The 27,308-nt window shown below is 35.5% G+C and overlaps 1 protein-coding gene across 9 annotated transcripts in view; it reads right to left on the bottom strand.

Moving 5' to 3' along the window:
* The window catches only part of INPP4B (inositol polyphosphate-4-phosphatase type II B), an 840,435-nt gene that overhangs the window by 131,567 nt on the left and 681,560 nt on the right, over positions 1–27,308 (bottom strand). For all 9 annotated transcript variants that reach the window (XM_017532667.1, XM_037740455.1, XM_017532659.2 and 6 more), the window contains one exon: positions 16,708–16,885. In XM_017532667.1, the coding sequence (XP_017388156.1) occupies positions 16,708–16,885 (178 nt within the window). The remainder of the gene's footprint in view (positions 1–16,707; positions 16,886–27,308) is intronic.

The raw sequence follows: 27,308 nt of genomic DNA on the forward strand, positions 1-27,308 counted from the left end.
AAGGTAAATAAATCCACAAAGATGGGGAAAAAAACAGTGTGAAAAGGATGAAATCATCAAAGACCAGAATGTCTCTTCTTCTCCAAGGGGTCACAACTCCTCACCAGCAAGTGAACAAAACAGGATGCAGAATGAGTTTAACCAATTGACAGAGGCAGGCTTCAGAAGGTGAGTAATAATAAATTTCTCTGAGCTAAAGGAACATGTTCTAACCCAACGCAAAGAAACTAAATACCTTGAAAAAAAGTTAGACAAAATGCTAACTAAAATAACCAGCTTAGAGAAGAACATAACTTGATGGAGCTGAAAAACACAGCAAAAGAACTTCACGAAGCATAAACAAGTTTCAATAGCCGAATTGATCAGGCAGAATAAAGGATATCAGAGATTGAAGATGAATTCAGTGAAATAAAATGAGAAGGCAAGATTAGAGAAAAAAGAGTGAAAAGAAATGAACAAAACCTCAAGGAATATGGGATTATGTGAGAAGACTTAATCTATGCTTGATTTGTGTACCTGAATGTGACGAGGAGAATTAATCCAATCTGGAAAACATTCTTCAGGATATTATGTAGTAGAACTTCCCCAACCTAGCAAGGCAGGCCAACATTCAAATTCAGGAAATACAGAAAACACCACAAAGATATTCCTCAAGAGGAGCAACCCCAAGGCACATAATTGTCAGATTCACCAGGGTTGAAATGAAGGAAAAAATGCTAAGGACAGCCAGAGAGAAAGGCTGGGTCACCCACAAAGGGAAGCCCATCAGACTCACAGTGGATCTCTCAACAGAAACCCTAAGCCAGAAGAGAGTGGGGACTAATATTCAACATCCTTAAAGAAAAGAACTTTCAACCCAGAATCTCATATCCAGCCAAACTAAACTTCATAAATGAAGGAGAAATAAGATTCTTTATGTACAAGCAATTGCTGAAAGATTTTGTCACCACCAGATCTGCCTTATAAGAGCTCCTGAAGAAAACACTAAACATGGAAAGGAACAACCAGTATCAGCCATTGCAAAAATGTACCAAATGGTAAAGACCAACAATGCAATGAAGACACTGTATCAACTAATGGGCAAAACAACCAGCCAGTAACAAAATGGCAGGATCAAACTCACACATAACAATATTAACATTAAATGTAAACAGCCTAAATGCCCTAATCAAAAGACACAGACTGGCAAACTGGATAAAAAGTCAAGACCCATCAGTGTGCTGTATTCAGGAGACCATCTCAAGTACAAAGACACACATAGGCTCAAAAGAAGGGGATGGAAGAAGATTTACCAAGCAAATAAAGACCAAGATAAAAGCAGGGGTTGCAATCATAGTCTCTGATAAAACGGACTTTAAACCAACAAAGATCAAAAGAGACAAAGAAGGGCATTACATAATAGTAAAAGAATCAATCCAACAAGAAGAGCTAACTATCCTAAATATAAATGCACCCAATACAGGAGCACCCAGAGACATAAAGCAAGTTCTTACGAATTACAAAGAGACTTAGACTCAGATACAATAACAGCGGGAGACTTTAACACTCCACTGTCAATATTAGGCAGATCAACAAGACAGAAAACCAACAAGGATATCCAGGACTTGAACGCAGATCTGGATCAAGTGGACCTAACAGACATCTACAGAACTCTTTACCCCAAAAGCACAGAATATACTTTCTTCTCAGCATCACATTGCACTTAATCTAAAATTGACCACATAATTGGAAGTAAATCCCTCCTTAGCAAATGCAAAAGAATGGAAATCATAACAGTCTTTCAGACCACAGTGCAATCCAATTACAACTCAGGATTAAGAAACTCACTCAAAACCACACAACTAAATTGAAACTGAACAACTTGCTCCTGAATGATGACTGGATAAAAAAATGAAATGAAGGCAGAAATAAAGATGATCTTTGAATGGGAATGAAGAAACAACATACCAGCATCCCTGGACACATTAAAGCAATGTCTAGAGGGAAATTTATAGCAATAAATGCCCACATAAGAAATGAAGAAAGATCTAAAATTGAAATCCTATCATCAAAATTGAAAGAGCCAGAGGAGCAAGATAAAAAAANAAAAAAAAAAAAAAAAAACCTCAAAAGCTAGCAGAAGACAAGAAATAACTAGGATCAGAGAAGAACTGAAGGAGATAGAGAAACAAAAACCCTTCAAAAAATCCATAAATCCAAGAGCTGTTTTTTTGAAAAGATCAAGAAAATAGACCGCTAGCTAGATTAATAATAGAGAATAGAGAGAAAATCAAAAAGATGCAATAAAAAATGATACAGGGGCTATCACCACTGATTCCAAAGAAATACAAACTACCATCAGAGATTACTACAAACAACTCAATGCACATAAACCAGTAAACCTGGAAGAAATGGATAAATTCCTGGACACTTGCACCCTCCAAGACTAAACCAGGAAGAAGTTGAAACCCTGAATAGACCAATAACAAGGGCTGAAGTTGAGGCAGCAATTGATGGCCAACCAACCAAAAAAAGTCCAGGTCAAGTTGGGTTCACAGCCGAATACTACCAGGTGTACAAAGAGGAGCTGGTACCATTCCTACTGAAAGTATTACAAACAATACAAAAAAAAGGTAATCCTCCATAACTTATATTATGAGACCAACATTATGCTGATACCAAAACCTGGCAGAGACACAACTAGAAAAGTTCAGGTCAATATCCATGATGAACATCAATGCAAAGATCTTCAATAAAATACTGGCAAACCGTATGCAACAGCACATCAAAAAGCTTACCCATCACGATCAAATAGGCTTCACCCCAAGGATGCAAGGCTGGTTCAACATATGCAAATCTATAAACATAATCCATCATATAAACAGAACCAATGACAGAAACCATATGATTATCTCAATAGATCCGGAGAAGGCCTTTGACAAAATTCAACAGCACTTTATGCTAAAAACTCTCAATAAACTAGGTGTCAATGGAACATATCTCAAAATAAAAAGCTATTTATGAAAAACCCACAGCGAGTATCATACTGAATGGGCAAAAACTGGAAGCATTCCCTTTGAAAACTGGCACTAGACAAGGATGCCTCTCTCACCACTCTTATTCAATACAGTATTGGATGTTCCAGCCAGAGCAGTCAGGCAAGAAAAAGAAATAAAGGGTATTCAATTATGTAAAGCGGAAGTCAAATTGCCTCTATTTGCAGATGACATGATTGTATATTTAGAAGACATACACCAATGGAACAGAACAGAGGCCTTGGAAGTAACACCACACTTCTACAACCATCTGATCTTTGACAAACCTGACAAAAACACCAATTAGGAAAGGAGCCATGTTTAACAAATGGTGTTGGGAAAACTGGCTAGTCATGTGCAAAAAGCAGAGAATAATAAAAGCTATTTACTACAAATCAGGACCTCTTCCTAATACCTTACACTAAAATTAACTCCAGATGGCTTAAAGATTTAAACATGAGACCTAACACTATAAAAATCCTAGAAGAAAACCTAGGCAACACCATTCAGGACATAGGCAGAGGCATGGACTTCATGACTAAAACACCAAAAGCAACAGCAACAAAAGCCAAAATAGACAAGTGGGATTTAATTTAACTTAAGACTTTCTGCACAGCCAAAGAAACAATCATCAGAGTGAACTGGCAACCAACAGAATAGGACAAAATTTTTGCAATATACCCATCTGAAAAAGGCCTAATATCCAGAATCTACAGAGAACTAAAGCAGATTTATGAGAAGAAAACAAACAAACAAATCCATTCAAAAGTGGGCAAAAGATATGAGCAGGTACTTTTTAAAAGATACATTTATGAGGCTAACAAACATATGAAAAAATGCTCATCATAACTGTTCATTAGAGAAATGCAAATCAAAACCACATTGAGATACCATCTCATGCCAGTTAGAATGGTGATCATTAAAAAATCTGGAGACAATAGATACTGGAGAGAATATGGAGAAAATGGAACACTTTTACACTGTTGGTTGGAGTGTATATTAGTTAAACCATTGTGGAAGACAGTGTGGTGGTTCCTCAAGGACGTAGACATAGAAATACCATTTCACCCAGCAATCCCATTACTTGGTATATACCCAAAGGATTATAAATTGTTCTATTATAAAGACACATGCACACGTATGTTCATTGTGGCACTGTTTACAATAGCAAAGACCTGCAACCAACCCAAATGCCAATCCATGATAGACTGAACAAAGAAAATGTGGTACATATACACCATGGGATACTATGCGGCCTTAAAGAAGGATGAGTTTGTTTCCTTTGTAGGGACACAGATGAATCTGGAAACCATCATTCTCCGCAAACTGACACAAGAACAGAAAACCAAACACCACATGTTCTCACTCATAGCTGGATGTTGAACAATGAAAACACATGGACACAGGGAGGGGAATGTCACACACTGGGGTTTGTTGGGGGGTAGGGGCTAGAGGAAGGACAGTGGGTGGTGGGGAGTTTGGGGAGGGATAACATTGGTTGAAATGTTTGATGTAGGTGACAGGGGGATGGAGACAGCAAACCACCATGGTATGTGTCTACCTATGCAACAATCCTGCAAGATCTGCACATGTACCCCAGAACTTTAAGTGCAATAAAAACAAAAAGCTAGTTTCTGGCCAAGCGTGGTGGCTCACGCCTGTAATCCCAGCACTTTGGGAGGCTGAGGCAGGTGGGTCACCTGAGGTTGGGAGTTTGAGATCAAATTGACCAACATGGAGAAACCCCCGTCTCTACTAAAAATACAAAATTAGCCAGGTGTGGTGGCACATGCCTGTAATCCAAGCTACTTGGGAGGCTGAGGCAGGAGAATTGCTTGTACCTGGGAGGCGGAGGTTGCAGTGAGCCGACATCAAGCCATTGCACTCCAGCCTGGGCAACAAGAGCAAAACCCGTCTTAAAAACAAACAGAAAAAACTAGATGTTTCTGTCCTGCTTCCCGTTCTTCCCTAACCCCAACTTTCCAAGTGTTTTGAACATCTACCAGCTCTCATAAGTAAGTGTGCCTATAATTTCTGTGTATCTACTTTACTGCTACATTTTGTCGAATATTTTAAACATAATTTATTAGTCACATTGAAGCCACTTTGAAGGTGAGAAAACAAAACATGAAAAACAATTTATGAGAATAAAACATTGGAAAGTATTTCAGAATAAATCAGAGAAACAAAATATAAAGCACTTCATACTGGATAGGCACAATAAAAGTGTTCACTAATGTTCACAATGAAGTATTAAAATGAGAATGAAAGATATAAAAAAGTGATGGAAAAATTGGCTAGACAGTACTCAAGTCAACATAGTCATAGCAAAATGAGGAAACATGTTATTTACATAATTTTTATATAGCATGGATGTGCTTATCAGTGTGACTTTAATATTAAAAAGGTGAATTTACTCCCATTCAGCTTAACTAAACAATTTCTCTGTTGATGGTTTCAATAAATTCTTTTGATTTATTTTTAGAGCCAACTTGCCTTCTTTGAATTCCTGCTACTACATTTCAAGTTTCCACAATACTCATATAATTGCCATGTAGCTAAATACCCATTCATACTCAATGAAATCTTCTCTAGCATTTGTAATCACCATCATTTTCTTCCTATAGCATGCACATGCAGAGATTCCACTTCATTTATTCAAATCTCATTTGAGTTGACTTACCACCAAAGGCAGAGGAGATAATTCAGGAGGTTCTTGCTGTTTTAAAACCCAGAATTTTCTTTGCATAGCTGAACACAAGGCTTAAAATCTTAAACATAATAATAGCTAATCTTTCACTTTGTGTCTGTACTGACAAAATTTATCTGACTCCTTGGAAACCCTTTGGATTACCAGTATCCTGTGCATAAATCCTATTCTTTAAAGAATATACCTAAATGTCTCATTGTGATATACATGTAACCTGAAAAAATTTTAATGTTTCTTGACCAGCACTACTTAGCGATGGAGACCAATGAAGACCATTTATGTTTTGCAGTCAAATAAACCAGCTTGAAAAGATTAATGTAGTCACTTAATCTCAACATAGCTGTATACGGTAGTTCCTCTTTATCTGTGGTTATGCTTTCCCATGGTTTCAGTTACCTGTGGTCAACCTTGGTCTGAAAATAATAAGAAAAAAGAAAGAAAGAAAAAATTAAATGGAAAATTTCAGAAATAACGAATTCATAAGCCTTAAGTTGTGTGGCTGTTCTGAGTCAAGTGATGAAATTTTCTGTAGTCCTGCTCCAGATTGCCTGGGATATAAATGCCCGGTGTATTCATGCTGTATATGCTACTAGCCCGTTAGTCACCTAGGTACCATCTGGGTCACCAGATCAACTGTCACATTATTGCAGTGCTTGTGTTCAAGCAGCCCTGATGTAGCCTAACACCACATCATTCCCCTCACTTCATCTCATCACACAGACATTGTACCATCTAATATCCTCACAAGAAGATGCGTGAGTACAGTAGAAGATATTTTGAGAGAGAAATCACATTTACACAACTTTCATTATAGTATATTGTTATAATTGTTTTGATTATTAGTTCATGTTAGTCTCTTACTATGCCTAATTTTAAATTAAACTTTATCATAGCTACGTATGTATAAGAAAAAACAGTGTATACAGGGCTTGGTACTATCAGGGATTTCAGGCATCAAATGGGCATCTTGGAGCATATCCCCCGTGGATAAGAGGGAACTATTATATTACTGTTCTTGCAACTGGGATGATACCAGGAAAGTTGAAGCCATGGAAAGGATGTGACCATGTCTCCGAGTCGCCTACTGACTGTTCTGAAAAACTTTTTCTTTTCTCATTTAGTTTGAAGTACATTAAATGAAAAAATAAAGGCTGAAATGTTATCATAAGAGTAGGTCAAACAATTTATTTAAAATATCAGCTTAATAATATTGTATAAAAAGAATAAACTCTGAACCTAAGGCAGATCTATTTTATTTTTTCATATTAGAAAATGAAAGAGAAATGTTATCTTAAAAATGAAATGTTTTCTAGCCTTCTGATATTTTTCCAATTCATATCCCCATACAACTGTTCTTCAAAGCAACGCACAGAATTATCTGTAAGTATAAAACTACTAAAATTACTTCTCCTGGGGATGAGTGAAGAGAATTTCTAGTTTCCTGAATATTAATGGCAGAGGAATAGTCAGGACATGTTCATTTAAAACCACTCTTTTTCACTAGAGATCTCAACAAATTAAGCAAAGTCCTACTCTACTTAGAAACCTCCTTATTCTTGCTGAAAAAATAAATTAAGGCAATGTCTAATTCCATCTGTAATACAGAAGCAGCCAATGACATATGCAAGTGATTATTATTTTAGTAATCATCTATGCTACAAGAAAGAATCCTGTTTATTTTGATATTTGATATTTTGAAATTATTTGATATAGGAATAGTGCTATACTCTGTCATTAATGTACTGATGTATGTTCATTCCCTAAAGGAAAGCATATTAGACTAACAGCTAGGAGGTTGCTTGACATCTGGGCAGCTCATATATATAATATCCACTAGCTGTTGGAAAAATCACATAACTATTTTTCCTAGTTTGCACAAAATTACAGTGCCTACCAGTGAAACTCTTATGGGAGTTCATTGTAAATCCTCAAATGCACTCTTTGATGATATTCTTTTTATTATTTTATTTTACTTTTTAAATTTTTATTTATTTTATTTTTTGTAAAGATAGGGTCTCACTATGTTGCCCAGGCAAGTCACAAACTCCAGGCCTTAAGTGATCCGATCTCAGCTTCCCAAAGTTCTAGGATTAAAAACGTGAACCACTATACCCAACCTAATGCTGTGCTTTCTTGATCTTTTCAATTTCTTTTCTTGACTCATCATTCTCTGGTCTCCCAAAATGTGGTAAGTCAGCCCCCAAGGGACCTTAAATCACTTTCTCAAAAGCACTTTTGTCATTGGTAAGGTAATCCATTTTCCCACAGCTTCAACTGTCATCTTTATGCCGAGGTCTAATAAATCCATCTCTATCTATCTCCTGAACCAGCTCTATCACCTGTTTCCACTGAAAAGTCCTTAGAGTTAAAAAAGGCCATGCTGAACTCAAAATTTTATTGTGGTTCTTTTATTTTTAGTAATTTTGTTCTTCCAAGATTTTCCATTTGAGTAGTATTATTAGTATTCAACAATGTAGAGTCCAAACCTCTGAATTATCCTAACCCTTATTTGGTGAATTAGCCAGCCATTTATTCTATTTAAAACTTTTCAATAATTTCAAAATCGACCCTTACTTTACATTTCCACAACTAGTCCCAGTTAAGAGCCTTTCTACATTCCATATGGATACTTTCCACAGTCTCTTTATTGGTTCGTTCACTTTAACTTGTCTTTGCTTTAGGATGTTATCAAAGGCCACCAATATTAAAACATAGACTCTGGAGTTCCAACCTTGAACTACAATACAAATACAAATTAGAATTTGTATTTTTAGCAAAGCTCCCCAGAAATATTACTTGTATTTTGTGATGACCAGTAACGTTCAATAATTCAAATCCACTATCTTGCCTTGGCCTATGTAATGCTATAAGGATGATCTTCACAAAACATGTATCTAATCCTTCCTCATTCAACAGCTTTCTCAGTGTCAACAGAACAATATTTCTCTCGAATTACTAACTAGGTGTTAGATGACCAAATTGTTTGCTTTTTAAGCTATGAAACATTGCTGAAACATTCACATTTCCAAAGTGTGCAAATAATAGTATACATAACAGTGATGCATGAAAGTTGCAGGTCCATATCCTGCTTCACTCTTTTTATTCTCAGCCTTTTTGATTTTAGATGTTCTGGTAGGTAGCTAAAGCATCTCATGATAGTTTGAATTTGTATTTTTCTAATGGCCAATGATGCTGGGCAACGTTGTGTGTGTTTATTTGCGATTCATAAGTCTTCTTTGGTGAAGTATATTTTTAATTCTTTTGCCCACTTTTAATTGAGCTGTTTGTTGTATTTTAAGTTGCAATAATGCTTTATATATTCTGATACAAATCCTCTGACATATGCATATTTTACAAATATTTTCTCCCAATTCGTGACTTCTTGTAGAAGTTTGTATGCTTTTATTCTTTTACATTGTACATTAAGGTTTATGATCTATTTTGAGTTTATTTTTATATATGTATGAGGTAAAGATAAGTGTTCCCTGTTTTTGCAAATGGATATCCAACTGTTTCTGCAAAATATGTTGAAAAAATACTGTTTTCCTCTGATTAGCCATATACAGAAAATTGAAAATGGACCCCTTCCCTACACCTTTTACAAAAATTAACTCAAACTCAAGATAGATTAAAGATTTAAATGTAAAACCCAAAACTATAAAAACCCTACAAGAAAATCTAGGCAATACCATTCAGGACATAGGTAGGGGCAAAGATTTTTTATGATGAAGTTGCCAAAAGCAATTTCAACAAAAGCAAAAACGAACAAATGGGATCTAATTATACTAAAGAGTTTCTGCACAACAAAAGAAATTGTTAACAGAGTAAACAGAACCCCTACAGAGTGGGAGAGAATTTTTGCTATCTATCCATCTGACAAATCTACATGGAACTTAAACAAATTTTCAAGAAAAAAACCCCAACAACCACTTTAAAAAGTAGGCAAAGTACATGAATAAACTCTTCTCCAAATTAGACATTTATGTGGCCAACTTACAAAAAAAGCTCAACATCACTATAATTAGAGAAATGCAAGTCAAAACCATAATGAGATACCATCTCACATCAGTCAGAATGGCGTTATTAAAAACTCAAGAAACAACAGATGCTGGCGAGGCTGTAGAGAAGTAGGAACACTTTAACACTATTGGTAGGAATGCAAACTAGTTCCACCATTGTGGAAGTCAGTAGTGTGGCAATTATTCAAACCCTAGAACTAGAAATACCATTTGATCCACCAATGTCATTACTGGACATCTACCCAAAGGAATATAAATCATTCTATCATAAAGACACATGCACGTTTATGTTCATTTGCAGCACTATTCACAACAGCAAAGACATGGAATCAACCCAAATGCCCATCAGTGATAGATTGGATAAAGAAAATGTATTACATATACGCCATGGACTATGCAGTCACAAAAAGAACAAGATCATGTCCTTTGCAGGGACATGGACAGAGCTAGAAGTCATTATCCTCAGCAAACCAACAAAGAAAACCAAACGCTGCATGTTCTCACTTATAAGTGGGAGTTGAATAATGAGAACACATGGACACAGGAAGGAGAACAACACACCCTGGGGCCTTTGGGAGGGCGGGCAGTGGGGAGGGAGAGCATCAGGATAAATAGCTAATGCATGCAGGGTTTAATACCTAGGTCCTAACATCTAACAAGAAGTCTGCTATCATTCTTGTTGGTACATGTCAGCAAAACGTATCTTTTTTCTTATTTCTTGTTTGTTTTCGCAATGTTCTCTCTATCCCTGTTTTTCAACAATTTGCTTATGATATATCTGAGTTTATTTTTCTATATTTATTCTGTGTGGAGTATATGGAGCTTCTTGGGTCTGTAATTTCATAAAATTTTGAAAGAATTTGACCATAATTTCTGTCAATATTTTTTATGCTTCCCTCTCTTACTTTTCTGTCATTTCTGTTTATATTCCTTAACTTTTCTTCTGGTCATGGATGATAATTTCATGCTTCATTGCATGCTTAGTATGTGTTTATTGGATGGCAGGCATTTTGACTTTACATTGTTGGCTGCCAGGTTTTATTGCATTCCTTTAAATTATGTTGAATTTTCTGTGGCAAAGTAAAATTACTTGGAAACAGTGAGATCCTTTCAAGCCTTGTTTTCAAGCCTTATTAGGGTACACTAAGAGCAGCCTCTAATTTAAGACTAATTTAGTCCCATTACTAGGGCCATACACTTCTAAGAGCTTTACTCAATTCCCTGTTTATTAAAAGGTTTTATCACTTTTCTGGTGGAAAGATACTATTAACAGGCCTGTGTGACCACCAGAAATTGCTTTATAAGCTTATTCCTAATATTTATTTCTGTGGACATGGGTAGTTTGTTCTCATGCCTGCATAGATCGGTACTCATAACAAGTTAAAGGCACTCATTTACAAATCTCCACGGTTCCTTCTGTGTGAAGCTCCTTCCTGTCTGGGACTCTGCTCTGTGAATTCTAGCAATCTTGGCCTCGGCAAACTCTAATCTCTGTCTCTTCAATGGGAGGATAGAGTTTAGGTTCCTTTTGACTACAGCCTAGGAACTGCCCTAGGAAGAAATCTAGATAATTAAAAGGATTACATAAGTTGTTATCCATTTTCCAGTGCCTAAACACCATTATGTCTACATTTTGTCCACTTTCTTGTTTAAGGTGGGAAGATCCGTGTTAGCCCATCATACACAGCAGAAGTTCTGATCCCACATATTTTATGTGTAGTCTCATTATCAGTACTATCTTACATTGTTATCTTTATCTTTTCTTATTATACAATTTTCTACTAAACACAAACTTTGTTGATTGTACATTATTATTTTTCCAATTAAATAATTACCATTTAAAGGCAATTATGAAAAACAGCAACATAAGCTCTATTCTGAAGTTTCATTCTCACTGAAATTATTTATTCTCAAGTTGCCTTAGACTCCTAATACATACTTTCACCAACACTGAAAAACAAAATTTGTACTTATTAAGTTCTTTCCCACAGTTTGGGACTGGGCTAGACCTAGGAGTAGTTACACTGAATAAACAATAAAAGAATAATAATTTTCAGTCTTAAGTAATCAACATAACATTCTTCTCTCTGTTACGTGTATCTTCAACTCCTTAGCACACTAGCTGCCTGGCATCACTATTACAGAAAATATTTCTTGAGAAAACCTTGACTGTATATGTTTGTGAATACAACAGTTTTTATTTTCCTTTAAACATAATATAATATTTTGGTATAGTATATTGAGGTTGAAAGAATAGTAGGAATTAGAAGCTATGAGAATTTCTCAAATATGCTGTGAGCATAGCCTCTAATATTTGCAATAAAACCCATTATTTTAACTATTTAGCAATTGCAATATTGTAAAACACCCCCATTCTTTTAAATTCTTAGGTTGTAAAAATTAAGAGCCATGTCTATGTAGTATTTGTCATATAGCATCGAGTACAATACCACACACAATTAAGTGCTCAATAGTGCTTTTTGATGAGCAGGATAATAATGACTTTCTAAACAAGATCTATCAATCTCAAGGGAATAGAGAAAGTGATGGGTGTTTGAATGTTAATATCACAGAGATTTCTGAGCTATGAGAGACACCTGTATACTGTTCACATTCAGGCCTTTAAAAACATTATTTATTTTAGTTTGAATTTATTTTATCTATCCCTCATTTATTTTCCTTTATAGAAATGCATACCTTTGGTCCAAGAAAAAGGGAAATGCATTTTTATCTCAATATATTATTAACCTTTCATCCTGTATGTTAAAATTTTGGTCTCTCTTTTATCATTTTGTTAGAATTATTCAGATAAACTCAGCTTGCCTTTTGTTAGACTCTTACACAATAAGATTATATTATTACTTTAATATTTTCACGAACTAATACGCAACAGCCAAACCCAATTATCCAAAAGAAGGTATACTAAGAATTTAAAACTTATGACACAATTTAATTGAGTTTGTGCATATTAGAACATGAAACATTAAAAGTATTCATTTTTGTTTAATTTTAGTAGGACTCCCTCCCTTTCCCCACATTTGTTTCCTTAGTCCTATGCACAAGCATCCATATAGCAATCTGAAGATGCAGTATACTGGTCAAGCTCACAGAATCTGGAGCCAAAACCACAAGGTGTGTGATTGCAAGCAAATTATTTCGTATTTCTGTGCCTCAGTTTCCTCAGCTGTGTAAGATAAGGCTACTGACAATACTTACTTCACAGAATTAGGAAGATTTAATGTTAAAATAATATTATTTACCACATGGAACTCTGATAATTGAAGAGTATCTCACAGTTATTAAGCCAGCAATAAATGCTAGCTATTACCATCACTTCATCATTATCACAACCACTATTATCAAGAGTCTTGGACTTCCTGCGAATAAAGACATGTGTTTTATTTTTTTCTACCTTTTGTGTTGAGCAGAGTATCTGTCAAATAGTATAAATTCAGGTTTACTATTTATAAATTGTGTGTGTCTCTACCAACGGTGTTTAGATGGATGGAATTTTGGCTGGTGGCCCTATCCCTGTGCCTTGGTTCTCAGTAGCAGTAGAGATGATGTGAATTCACGTACGTTCACTGTGGCACTGTTTACAATAGCAAAGACCTGGAACCAACCCAAATGTCCATCAATGATAGACTGGACAAAGAAAATGTGGCACATATACACCATGGAGTACTATGCAGCAATAAAAAAGGATGAGTTCATGTTCTTTGTAGGGACATGAATGAATCTGGAAACCATCATTCTCAGCAAACTGACACAGGAACAGAAATACCGAATGTTCTCACTCATAGGTGGGTGTTGAACAATGAGAACACATGAACACAGGAAGGGGAACAGCACATAGTGGGGTCTGTTGGGGGGCACTAAGGGAGGGGCAGCAGTGGGTGGGAGGTTCAAGAGGCATAACATGGGAGAAATGCCAGATATAAGTGATGGGGGGGATGGAGGCAGCAAACCACCTTGCCATGTATGTACCTATGCAACAATTCTGCATGATCTGCACACATACCCCAGAAACTAAAATACAATTAAAAAAAAAAAAAGAAAAACAGAAAGATGATGTGAATTGCCTTTGGATCTACAAATATTACCTACTCAAAGACTCTTGGAATATGCCCTCTTAGCAAGTTGAGTTTTTCCATTCCACTTGCTTTTCCCACAGACTCTGAGTATCTGTTTAATTGATAATGATTTCATGTCTATTGTCTCCAGGTGCAATGGCTTCCCTAAGAGGAGAAATACCATCTCATCACAAAATAGAATACCTCCTTCTTCACTGCCCTGGGCTGCCCTGAGCCTGCCCCAAGTGCCCCAAGTCTACGACAGAAAACTCTTCCATGTCAAAATGCTCAAAAGCTATAAAACCTTCACATTTCCCTGATAAGCATGAATATAGATAACTCCTTAATGTCTTGAATATGCTATATGGATAAGTCCCTAAGAAAACAACTCTTGGTACCTATTTTCCAAATATGCCAGTTCTGAATCAGTAAAATAAACCAGGGAACTACCCATGAAGCAAGCATTTTAATTTTATAATCCATAGTATACAACATGTCCAAAACTTAAAGACAAAACTCTTAAAGCTTACAACCCACTAATATTAAATTATATTTAAATTTAGGATACCACCAAAACTTTCTCTCTTTCATGTCTGAATTCAAGAATGATACTTTATTCTTTTTTTTTCCCATTTATTTATTGCATTGCATTTTAGGTTTTAGGGTACATGTGAAGAACATGCAAGATTGTTGCATAGGTACACACGTGGCAGTGTGATTTGCTGTCTCCTCCCCATCACCTACATCTGGCATCTCTCCCCTTGCTATCTGTCTCCAGCTCCCCACCCCCCACCATCCCTCCCCTATTTCCTCCCAACTGACCCCAGTGTGTAGTGCTCCCCTCCCTGTGTCCGTGTGTTCTCATTGTTCAACACCCGTCTACAAGTGAGAACATGCGGTGTTTGATCTTCTGCTCTAAACCATGAACTATTAACAGTTTTCATAGACTATACAAAACTGTTAACTTAGGTAATTCTTTGAAATTCTAGACATGAATTCTTAAAAGAATGCATAGCTTGCAAACTTAACTTAAAAAAAGGTCCTCCTAGTTTTAAGGACTGAGAGATTCATTAGTTGACTAAGCTTGTCTACTCAGTAGAAAAGAGAAATCATAGGGGAAAAAGTTGCAGTAATGCTGGATTCAAGGATAAGAAAATGGCCATCCTAACCTCCCCCCACCACCAAAATCACTGCAGCAAGTTGTAAATGGTGTATGAAACGACAAATCCCTGTCCAGTGCACAGAAGAATATAAATACTGCTCTATAATCACTGCAGTGGTATGCACTTTGCTAAAATTTTCAGCTTAGGTGAACCAAGAAAAACCTCACCTCATCTATAAATCCAAAAACGAAACGAACCAAAATGAAATTATATTACTTGACTGTGTATGCAAAACCTCCTCTTTTCTTCTTTTCCCCTAGCCATAAAAACATATGTATTGAATATCAGAATACTTAAGTGTTCTGATATTCAACAGAAAGAACTTCCATTCTAGAATCATCCAGACCTGGGTTTGAACCCTCGTTTTGTTTGAATCCTGTATTTGACTCTGCATGACTTTTCACATTTTTAAAATTTCTCTGAGCTTTATTTAGCCTTTTTCTATGTGAAAAGAAGATAATATGTTCTCCACAATACTGACTAAATAAAATGACATAAAGTATGAAGCCCCTTGCCCTATTTGATGCAAAGTAAGGACTTGTAAAATTTGGGTAAATATTTTCCTCTTTTTTCATGATGGACGCATGTGTTCTGGCATGGAAGGAATGCTGCATTTTGAACTGGAAGTGCTGAGTTTGTTTTTTCACTTTTTAATTTATTAGGCAATTCACTAAACCTTTCTGAATAGATTTTCACAAAAATAGATATGCTTTCTCCTATTAAAATAACATAAAAATGTATAGTTTAAACTGAAACATTTCAGTAAGTATATTACCATTATAAATTAACACACCTGAATAAAAAGTATGGACATACATAAGATCCAGGTTTCTATGAATTTGTTCTTCAGAGAGGTGGAAAATTACTTTTGTCTTATTCTACAATTATGATAATTTTCTTTGGCCGGTTTTTTTCAAGGTCATATTTATTGAAAGTGTCTCATTAAAAAATTACATGATCTCATTAAAAGGCAAAGGTTAAGGATGCACACATTGGTTTTACTCCCGGACAATGGTTTTACTTTGAAGATCAAGCTGTCATTTGTCTTTTTCTGTCTCAGCTCTTCATCTATCACACAACTATTTGCCCTACTTAGTTCTGGAAGTGGATATGGGGTGTCTACCCCATTCCAGACTAGCTCTCCTTTCTGCAGATAAAGGAACAAGTCACCTTTGGAAAAACTAAGGCTTAGAATCTACTGCTTTTCAAATAACTAACGCACTTGGAAATCTTTAGAAACTTTTCTCAGTAAATAATGTTGTAGAGAACAAACTGAGGCAGAGGAAGCACCCCATACAGACTGATATAAATCCACATCAAAGTTCTGCCTTCAAATGAAGTGACATTCCTATTCAAATGTGAAGCTTTATATGCATAAAAATTAGGTGATCACCAGAGGAAAATAAAGTAATTTTCAAAATCTAATTTAATTCACTTAATAAGACCATAAACCAAAGAAAATGAAAGATGCCAAGGAAAAGAGAAGATATATGCCAACCAATAATAGGTTTCATTTCCTACTAAGAAAAAAAAGAGAGTACTCAGTAAGATTTGAACAGAGAATGAGACCAATTCATTTTGATCCTGTGGCAATGCTTTGAAGCTTAGTTTTTAACCTACTCTACTTTACATTTCCAGATGTTATGAAAGGCAATGTATGCAGAAAGTCATACCAATGGGGATTTGAGTATTTCATTTTCCCAACTGTAGTGATGATTTGGATCTTACTTTTTCTGAAAGCATCTTTAAAGAATTCTTCAAGCTGTCTGGAGAATGCTGGCTTGCAGAATTAAGTAGTAGGTCTGCATGGGTTGCTATAAGAGGTTGTAGTTGATTGATGTTGCTGAGAACTTCTTTTGCTTTGGCTGTGTTTTCAGGTGAATAGTAAATAAACTGGTACCCAGTACTGCAACAACAAAGATAAAGACAAGTTACACAAACAGCATAACGAATGTGCAGACCTTAATACCAGATGGCAAATGATAAACACAACTCCAAGTATCACTCATTCCTACTGATCAGATAAGAACTGTCCTAAGAGATTTTTATTATTGCACTAACAGTTTTTATGTAAGGTGACAAAAACACTTTTTAAGACTAGGTAAAGTAATGTTGTCTTTGCTAAGACACTGGAAAGAGTAATACTAATATTTGACATGATCATGTCAAGTCAAATTAGTATTACTATTAATTTCCAATGAGCTTGAGGCCACATAAGCCAGTGGGAAAAATGAGCTGTTATATTCAAGCCAGCTTAAATCGTGGCTTGTCACTAACCAGCTGGGTGACCTTGGGTAGCCTTCTTCCTCATCAGGAAAGTGAGAATAATTATCCAATTTTATGAAGTGGGTAACATTAGAAGCCATTCATATTAAGTGCCTAAAATTGTGATTGGCATAGAGATAGCATTTAATACCTACTACCTAAATTTTCCCCCATGTTACTAGGTGAGGGGTGGGGAAGGACTAAATTATAATAGCTGAGAAATGAGGACAAAATTAATGTCAAGTGGGCACATGGCAAATTTATTTAATAGAAAAAGGACATTAGTAATGGAATGTTATTCCATGGTGTTATTTTACCATGAGACTTTTTGTTCTTGTGGTTTTCCATTTAACATACAAAGAAATCTAAAACTGATTATTAGCTAAAGAGTTATTGACTTTTATTTTTTTTAAGAGACAGAATCTCACTCTGTCACCCAGGCTGTAGTACAGTGGCACAATCAGAGCCCACTGCAACATCTAACCCTTGGTCTCTGGTGACCTTCCGATCTCAGCATCTTGAGTAGTTGGGACTACAGGTAAGAGCCACCACACCTGGCTAAATTTTTAGAACACATTGTTCATAGACTAGGTCTCGTGTTGTTTACACAGACTGGTCTTGAATGCCTAGCCTTGAGCAATCCTCCCCTCTTGGCCACCCAAAGTGCTGAGATTACAGGCTTGAGAATTATTGACTTTTATAATCATCATCTAGCATGTTATGGGAGTAGGGGTTCTTTAGAGAAAAGGAATCTTTGATCAGTTTCATTATGAAGAGGCACTCCAGAAAGAAAGCAGCAAAACAGCAAAACAGTTGCCAGAACGAAAGAAGAGGGAAGGAATGGCTCGTGTATTCACAAGATTGGTGTAAACTTGCTTACATCTTATTATACCAAAATGTCAAGATATTTTTTCATAAAACTTTGCAGTCTATGTTGAGTATTTACTGAATATGTCTGCCACATTTTTACCAGCTCAGTTATTTAAATTCCATAATTTTATTTCTCATCTTGAAACCACAGACACCATTAAGAAAAACTGACATCTAGGAAGCATTCTCTGTTCTATTCCTTTCACACTAGTGATTTTTCAGGGGAAAATTATCAGAATCTTTAAGGAAACAATATTTTTTGGCAAACATATAATGAATATCCCTTTTATTTATTTATTCATTTAGTAAAATATTTAAAAGAAATGACCTTTGAGATTTGGGGTATTCAGAAGATTGAACAAGAAGTCAGTGAAGGTATCAGGTTTATGAAGGCTAAGAAACACATTCTAGTTTATGATACTTAAAAAGATTTGCTCTTGATTTTTTATCCGTAGACTTTTAAATGTCAGAAGTGAGGGGTTCAAATAAAACATACCTTAATTACCTATTATGTCTATCTTAACGTAAGTTACAGTAAATAAAAAATAGGGCGTGGTGGCTCATGCCTATGGTCCCAGCACTTTGGGAGGCTGAGGCCAGCATATCATGAGGTCAGGAGGTCAAGCCTAGCCTGGCCAATTTTGTAAAACCCCATCTCTACTTTAAAAATATAAAATTGGCCAGGAGTGGTGGCACGCGCCTGTAGTCCCAGCTACTCAGGAGGCTGAGGCAATAAAATTGCTTGAACCTGGGAGGCGGAGGTTGCAGTGAGCCAAGATCAGGCCACTCCCTCTAGCCTGAGTGACAGAGTGAGCAGCTGTCTAAAAAATAAATAAATAAATAAAAACTAACAATTGCAAGGAGGGGAAAGGAATCAGCACTCCTTGTCAATTCTTGATGTCTCTTTCTGGTTTTTTGAGTGGTTGAGACAGATCTCACGCAGGAGTATACTAAGGACTTCAGAAAAGAAATCATGAACTCAGTCGGGATATAAAGTTTAATCCATAACAGACTGTAGTAAATCAAACGGCTTCATGTTGTTTTTGCAAAGAAAATGATTCTCTAAAGATACAGGCGTGTCACCAGAATTTGAACAACGTTTGATACCCAGCAGCTCCGAGGGCAGAAAGCAGGACCTACTTACAGACCCAATGCAGAGCTATGTGGTAGCTGCTATGTGATCCCTCTTTGCAGGTCTGCTATTCTGGCAACAGAGGTCACTTCCTGGTGTCCTCTTATGGCTATTTACAGGCTTACCAGGGCTTAGCCTTTGGAAAGCTAGAATGCTTATGGCCTTGTGGGGTCTTCCATCTCTCTCTTCATTTGACTTCAGAATGTGTCTCCTCTGCCCTCTCATACACTCACTTCTATCCATTTAATCTCTATTGCCTTCCTCCTTTACTCATATTCTTCTTTCCAAGAAGTTTACTGTTACTGTTTTACTGAATATTACTATTTTCATTATCAAATTCCCTGACAGTCTCCACTCCATTCTATTCTAATGCACACATTTCTAAGATTTTTTCTGCACACGTTCTTTATTTATACCCTAGTTGAATGGTGCTCAAATTTTAGCAGTCATAGTAAGATTCCCTTTGGGCTGAGGACAGGACCTCAATGTTTATGGAAAAAATGCAGACTCCTTGGCAACATCAAGAGATTCTGCTTTAGTAGGCTGTAGCCTTTGTGATAAGCACCACCGGAGATCCCGATGCAGGGAGACAGCGGAGCATCTTTAGACTCCCAGTCATTGTTTTGACTGAGATCCCCTCTAAACTGTTGTTCATGATACACAAGGACTCTGAAAACAGTTCCTTCTTAAGGTATTCTAATGTTCTTAGTACCTTTTACAAGGCTACTTTATATCCCATCTTTTTCACACATGTTGCTTTGGTTCTTTTCTCATACCAGTGTTTACTCTCGTAAACTTTTTCAACAGCATTTCATCTTTTTCCTCCCAATATATTCACTTTTTTCTCCCCAATACATTCTTCAATCACCATCATGGGACATATTCCTAACTGCTGCCTCTTACTCCTAATTCAATCTCTTTGGAGCAGAGTTATGTAGCAGGCATCAGTTGTTTCGTTGAAGTCTTTTTAATGATGAGCACCTCACCTAGTGAGGCTGAAAGATTCATTTTCCATAATAAAAGCCAATGCTGGTGTCAGGATGAAAACATGAAATAGTATGGTATAAAAAAATATCATCACTCACAAAATAATTTTAAGTATACATAAATTGTATCTACCTATTCAGTGACTTACTCTTTAAACATGTCATATATTTAACAGTTATAGCTTCTTAAATGGAAAGTAATAAGTATAATTTAATTATCTAGATAAAAAGAATATAGCTAAACTCATTTTATAGTAGTATAAAATTTAAACTGGATGAAAACACTTGAGTCAACTATTAATCAGACAACTCTGGAAGAAAGACAAAATATTTGCTTGGACAAAATATTTTATAGAATATAAATAGTACTGCAAATCACAGATAATGAAAATTTAAATTAGTTTTAAAATATTTTTTTCTATTGAATTAAATTGTACTATATATGTAATTTAATTAAATAAGGTAATTGAATATATTTGGTATTATTTTCATTAGAATGCACATCCACACCCCCATCCTCACATGTTTCTGTGTGTGTATGTTGTTACTAGCCATGTCGTATTTTGGAGCTGTTAAAAAATATAAAGCACATAATGAAGTAACACTCAAGTCATAAGCTCTAATTGCTAACCAAAATACAATTAAAACAAGGACTTATATATTTCTGAATATATATTTGCCCCAGTCCCTTTTTGCTGGTCCTCTTTATTTTCCTAACCTCTTTTTGGCTTGCTTCAAGACTCAGTTCTTGGAACCCTTTTATCTATATGTCTCTCCTAAGTGAATACCCATGTTGCACTAATGATTTCCAAATCTCCATCTCTAGCCTAGACTTTCCCCCTGAACTCCAATGAAAACAAAAACTCTCCTGTTAACAGCTGTAGCTTCACACGTCCCAAACTGAGCCTGAAATCTGCTTCTCACTTTCAACACGCAGCTCCTTTTCCCTCTTCCCTATCCTAGATTATGGCAAGTCCATTTGATGTTGTCTATGACTCTTTATCACTTATCTTTTGACCAACTTCTCAGAAAGTCTTGCCTTTTTCTTCAAAATATACCCAGAATCCCACCACTTATTTCCACACTCGCTGCAACTACTCCATCATTTCTACTACTAGGATTATTGTAAGAGCTCACAAACTGCTATCCACACCTCTGTTTTTAAACTTATCTATTGCAAGATGAATAATACTCTAAGATATTGAAGTCCTTGACTCGTTTTTCGGGTTTGACGAAGTCAGGAGGCAGACAAGAAGAGAAAAATAATTAACTTTCCTTAACTCTTTGACCACAATTTCACATTGTGGGACTTGCTCTATTACTTATCCATCCTTTCCCATCCCACTCATGTCTTCCTCCACTCCTTAACCTGTTTGCTCAACCAAGTTACTATTTTTTATAGTGGACTCATTAAAAAATATAGACGAGATATGATTAATAGACAAGGAGGAAAACAAGAAAAAAAAGACAGGGAAGATGGGGCATGAACAGAAGGGGATTAGAATTGATGAATTTAGGGAAATATGATTTAGAGTGGGGTGTCTCTTCTGTGACAGAATTAAATCTCCAGAAAAAAAATCTAGAACTATTTCCTCTTATTTATTTATTTTTGCTCAAACACTACTTGTAAAAAAACAACAATGTGGTCTCTTCAATCCAGAGGGAGGGATGTATAAGCTCTCAGTTCTGTTTGCGAAGAAAATAATGTGGATCACAAAAGAAAGTTTACACCTTAGTGCACTTAAATATACACTTCTGGTCTCCCAGGGTTTAATAATAGGCTTCATGAAATTGGAGAAGGTAACAGCCTGCCTCTCTGCTTTTCCCAATGTACCTTTTGCATTTTCTACTGGAAGTGGGGTTTAGAGAAAAGAATTGGAATTAAAAAAACAGTATTTTTTACCTCGTGTGGATTTTACTTTTATAATTAAATTAGTTATATGATCTATACTTAAATTGATATTTACTCAGGTTTTAAAAAGTCATGGTTTCATGAACATTTTAGAATCAAAGACTGTTGTGATCAAAAGTTGATTCTGCCCCTTATTAGCTCTGCGACAAATGATGCTAATTAAATAGGAAAAAAAATAACATTCATATCTGCTCAAAATGCCCCCTCTAAGAAAATGTGTTTACTAGCTCAGATCCTGGTGGCTTCTACTATCCCACTTTTCAGTTTGCAAGGTCTTACTTGCACTTCCCAAACCACTGAAACCTCTCTTGTATGTACATCCTTTATTCAGCCCTATTCTCACTTTAATACAAATGTTCCAGGTAGTATTACATGGCCTTTAAATACGCAAAGTCCAATGTGCTTTATTTCCTTTCCTGGCCTATTCCCACTTGTCTGTGAATTCACTTGCCTTGATTTCCTTTGCCAACTTCCAAGGTCTAGTCAGTTCTATTTCTGTCTAGTTTGGCTTCTGGTATTTTCATACTTGTCCCTCTGCCAGGGTGTTATGGGGATAATACCCAAACCTGGTCTCCTGATTCCTTCCAATCTCAATCTTCATCCTAGACTTTATCCCCTAATATGCCTATTCAAGGTATGGAGTAAGAAAGGTCCAGGAGTAAAAATCATTCCCAAATACTCTGCAAATATAAATGTTCCTTTGACTGCAAAAAAGCATAACAGGCCTTTTTCGGGTGATGGCAATGTCCTAAAATGGGATTATGATGATGATTGCACATCTCTGTATATTTACTAAAAATCTTTGAATTATATACTTATAATAGTTCATTTTTATTGTAGACAAACTATACTATAATAAATTTTAGAAAAATAAAATCTTTCCAGCATATAATATTATAGGCTAATGATTATGATTCTAGGATAAGAATACAAAAAACAGAAGGTATGGATATAAGCCATTTTATTTTTTCCATGTTAAATGTGACAATACTTTAAGAGAGTCCCTAATAAAGCTAATATTTTATACTGTATAATTTATGCTAATAATTTAAACATCCTCCTTTATCACTTTAATAGCTAATATTATTGGGTACATATATGCTACTAGCCTAAATGCTCATAGGAATTAAATTGAAGCCTGAGTAGGTTAAGTAACTTGACCTGTATCACACAAACTAGCATAGATGGTAAAGCCAGGTTCAAACCCAGGTATTCATTGTTATACAGTTTGAACTCCTAACTATATTTTACTATCTCTTAAACATAGTATTAACCCATTTTAAATTTGGAAAAATTAAAGTGCTATAACTACTATGGGAAGCATCTTTAATTTAATAAGTATAGTTTATAAATATTAAAATATAATTAAAGAAGTTATCTCCTAATTAAAACAAAGTTCATTAGAGATGTATGATTCTATTTTATAACACAGATTAAAGAAAGAATTTGAGAATTGTTTCAAAGTAAATTATTTTCAACAAATATTTAGTAACTACTACGCAGTCAACGAATTAAGGAAAGCAAAACACCGGAGGTACTTAGTTAACAAGACAATCAGTGGATAATGTGTGAGGATGCCAGCCTACTACATGCAGGGCTGGTGGTGCAGAATAAGAAAAAGAAAAAAAAAACTATTTTGTCTGAGTCTTTTTCCTACAAGAGCTTGCAAACCTAAGGCTCTAGATGCTTAGTGTCTATGAATATCCTGAGGACAGCTGTAGTTTCAGGGCTTACTAACCACTGTGCATGACAGCTCCTTACATTCCTGAGAGGAATGTAACAGGATGTCACATTGCATCCAACCATTCTAGGTACTCTGAGGTTGGAGAATATTTTTTTTTTACCTACTTTCTGTATTTGCTGGAAGAAGTTGCAAAAGGATTTTATGAAAACATTTCTTATTTTACAACTAAAAAAAAGGAGGAAAGACAAAACAAAGTACTCAAAAAGAAATGACTGTATTTACCTGTGCCACTCTAAGTTAACTTATTAACATTTCTAACACATTTACTGATATGTTTAGACTGATGTGTTCTGTATACATGTCATACTTTCTTTCAGGTACATTTTTTTATATACAGCTCTATAAACCTTATAATCCACATAATAATTGAAATAACTACATAATGTTCAACTTTAGTGATGTAGCATAGTTTATTCATTCATTCAAAATGCTTATAATATTTTACTATTTATGAATAATAATCTATGAATATCTCTGAAAAATTCACTTCTTTGATTTTTATTGTGGCCATATTCCTTAAAAAGTGGTATTCCTAAGGTGTATTTGAGAGGCCTGTAGATAGAAAACTGATATGGCTAGAGCTTTAAAAATATTTTTAATGACTACTAAGGACAGAAAAATTTTAGGCAGATTAACATAGTAACTGACTCTGACTGAAAATCACCATACATCAATTCATATGTTTTTTGATAGCACAAATAATTTATTCTAAAATTATATTCTCTTAAAGACCTATAAGGAATTGAGTGGACAAACTACATTTTCTCTCTAGTGGATAGCAGAATCCCTTCCTAAGGTAGCATTGCACATTTGTTAAGAGGATGTTTGTATTGGGCGTCTTTTGATTGCCTGAGAGTAAATGAGTATTGAAGAACTTGAGACTAAGGACAGAAGTCTCATTTTCTAGCGCTGGTTCTGTCATCAGCTGCATTGGTGACTCAATCTTTGGTCCTCAATATTTTCACCAATAAAATAAGTAGGAGAATTCATGGTCTGGGATCTTCTGTAGGTTCTATGATTTAAAAGATTCTTAATGTAAAAAAAAAAGCACAGACTCAACAATATTATTTTCTTATTTCTCAAAACGTCTCTTTAATGAAGTATAAACAACTGACCTTATTAATTAAGCAATGGAAATGAATGGCTTATTTTCTGTATCCCCTTTCTCAGCTATATTGGCATTTACCAGGTTATACAAACCAGAAACCTAAGAGTCCTTTAACCCTGCCCAGTCTCCCTCAAGCCCTCATCCAACTAGATTTAAATTCTGTTAGATATTTTCTTAAAATCTTCAACTCCTCAGTTACCTGTTTGCCCTCAGGCCACTATTATAATAGTCTAATTGTTTGCCATTCTTCTGATCTCTTTACGCTATCACTCCACATACCATGATCATGCCCATCTTCAGCTGAAACCCTACCAACTGCAGTATCTGTAGTGTACAGGGTGAACTGCCAGGAGCTGATAGAACAAATGCTTGTTTAAGATTTGGTCCCTGTTTCCTGCCCAGCCTAATATCCTTTCAGACTCACATACACTCTAGTGGCTGCTTTATAATGCTGGAGTTTATAAGCCAAGGTGCAGTGAATGGCACTATGATTCCCCAGATGTATATGGGAGTCTTCTTTGATACCTCTGGATTCTTACCTCCACTCCTGTGGTACACACAGCCCCAAATTGCCCGTAAGTACCTCTGTAATTTATCTTCTCTCCATCTGTGCTAGCACTATAAGCCCATCCTTCTTCCTTCTCTAATGCGGTTACCACAATAATCAATACCACAATAATCAGTTATTAATGTATGCCTCATCACAAGGAAGAGGATATTGAAATCATTCAGGCAAGGTCCCCTCTAATAAAGATTTTGCAATAATGTATTTATCTCACGTCACACAAGCCAATTGTTTGATTTTTCCATGACAAATTCTATATGTACATTTTTTAAAATTTGTAATCTTGCAAAAAGATGAGATGCTCTACAGTTAGTTTTAAGGCTCTGAAAAATACAGTATTTTTTATTTTTAGTTTTCTGGCAATTTATTTGTAGGTGACTTTCTCTTCTGCTGTATACTGCCTTTGCAATGATGAATATTATATTTCTAGAACAACAGCCAGTTTTAAAAATATTCTGGAAATCTTGGGAGGCTGTGGCAGGTGGATCACAAGGTCAGGAGTTTGAGACCATCCTGGCCAATATGGTGAAACCCCGTCTCTACTAAAAATACAAAAATTAACCAGTCATGGTGGTGTGCACCTGCAGTCCCAGCTACTCAGGAGGCTGAGGGAGAATTGCTTGAATCTGGAAGGCGAAGGTTGCAGTGAGCAAAGATCAGGCACTCCAGCCTGGGTGACAGAGCAAGACTCTGTCTTAAAAACAAAACAATTCTGGAAATCGCCTGGTGTTTAACACATTCAAAAGTTCCTCCTTGGGTTCAGTGAATACTGCTGCAATAACATACTATGTCATGGTTTAAAATGTTTCAGTTTAAGGCAAAGGAGAAATGTACTTCTAATTTACAGAAAATAAATCCTCAAATCATATTATCTTTTTATACTTAGTTTTAAAAGCAAACAGAAAAAAACGTATTTTTACAATAACCTTCATATTAGACTTAACATTTTAACTTTTAGAACTTAATATTCTTGTTGATTTTTTTTTTCTGATATATCCCTAGGTATCTCTGTTTTAAAAGTAAACAGTAAAAATGTATTTTTTCAGTAATTTTCATATTAGACTTAACGTTTTAACTTTTAAACCCTAATCTTCTTGTTGATTTTTTTTAGTGATATATCTCTAGGTATACACATGTAGCCACAGCTATAGTGAAGATGAGAAAACTCAAGAGTGAGAACGTTCAGTGGCTTTCTGAAATCCCACAATAGGACTGGTTAGGTATTTTGTCATTTTCAGAGTACTGTCTTCACCAAATTTCATATCATTAAAAATTTGGGGATAGTTTAGCAAACACGTTTTTTCATTTATAATTAAAGTCATTTTCTTTAAAATAAATATTTAATTTTTTAAAATTCTGAACTGTCACACTATACACAATGCTTCTTGCCTAAATATAAGATCATTCTTTGCCTCACAAGCTTTTGGACAGGTTATTGGAAGAATATCACCAACTTGTAAATGTTAAAGTCACTATTTCATTACTGATATTGAATCAGATTTTTAAGTTAGTCATTTTTGTATAAATTGTCTCCCTTCTTCTTTCAGAAGATGTAAAAGTATATTTTCTCTTGCTAGTGAGGTGCAAGGAAACACTAATGTTATAATACCTGCCAAATAGTTGTTTTCAAAGCCTATATTTTCCACAAGCGCCCCTTTGATCTTGTTTTTGTTTCTGTTTCTTAATTCTACAAAACGTCTATATGTCCACTACGTAGTTCAGTCATATTGAGGTCTTCAGGCAAAGT

The sequence above is a fragment of the Cebus imitator genome, unplaced genomic scaffold, assembly GCF_001604975.1.
Source record: "Cebus imitator isolate Cc_AM_T3 unplaced genomic scaffold, Cebus_imitator-1.0 Scaffold4, whole genome shotgun sequence".
Classification (NCBI taxonomy): Eukaryota; Metazoa; Chordata; class Mammalia; order Primates; family Cebidae; genus Cebus; species Cebus imitator.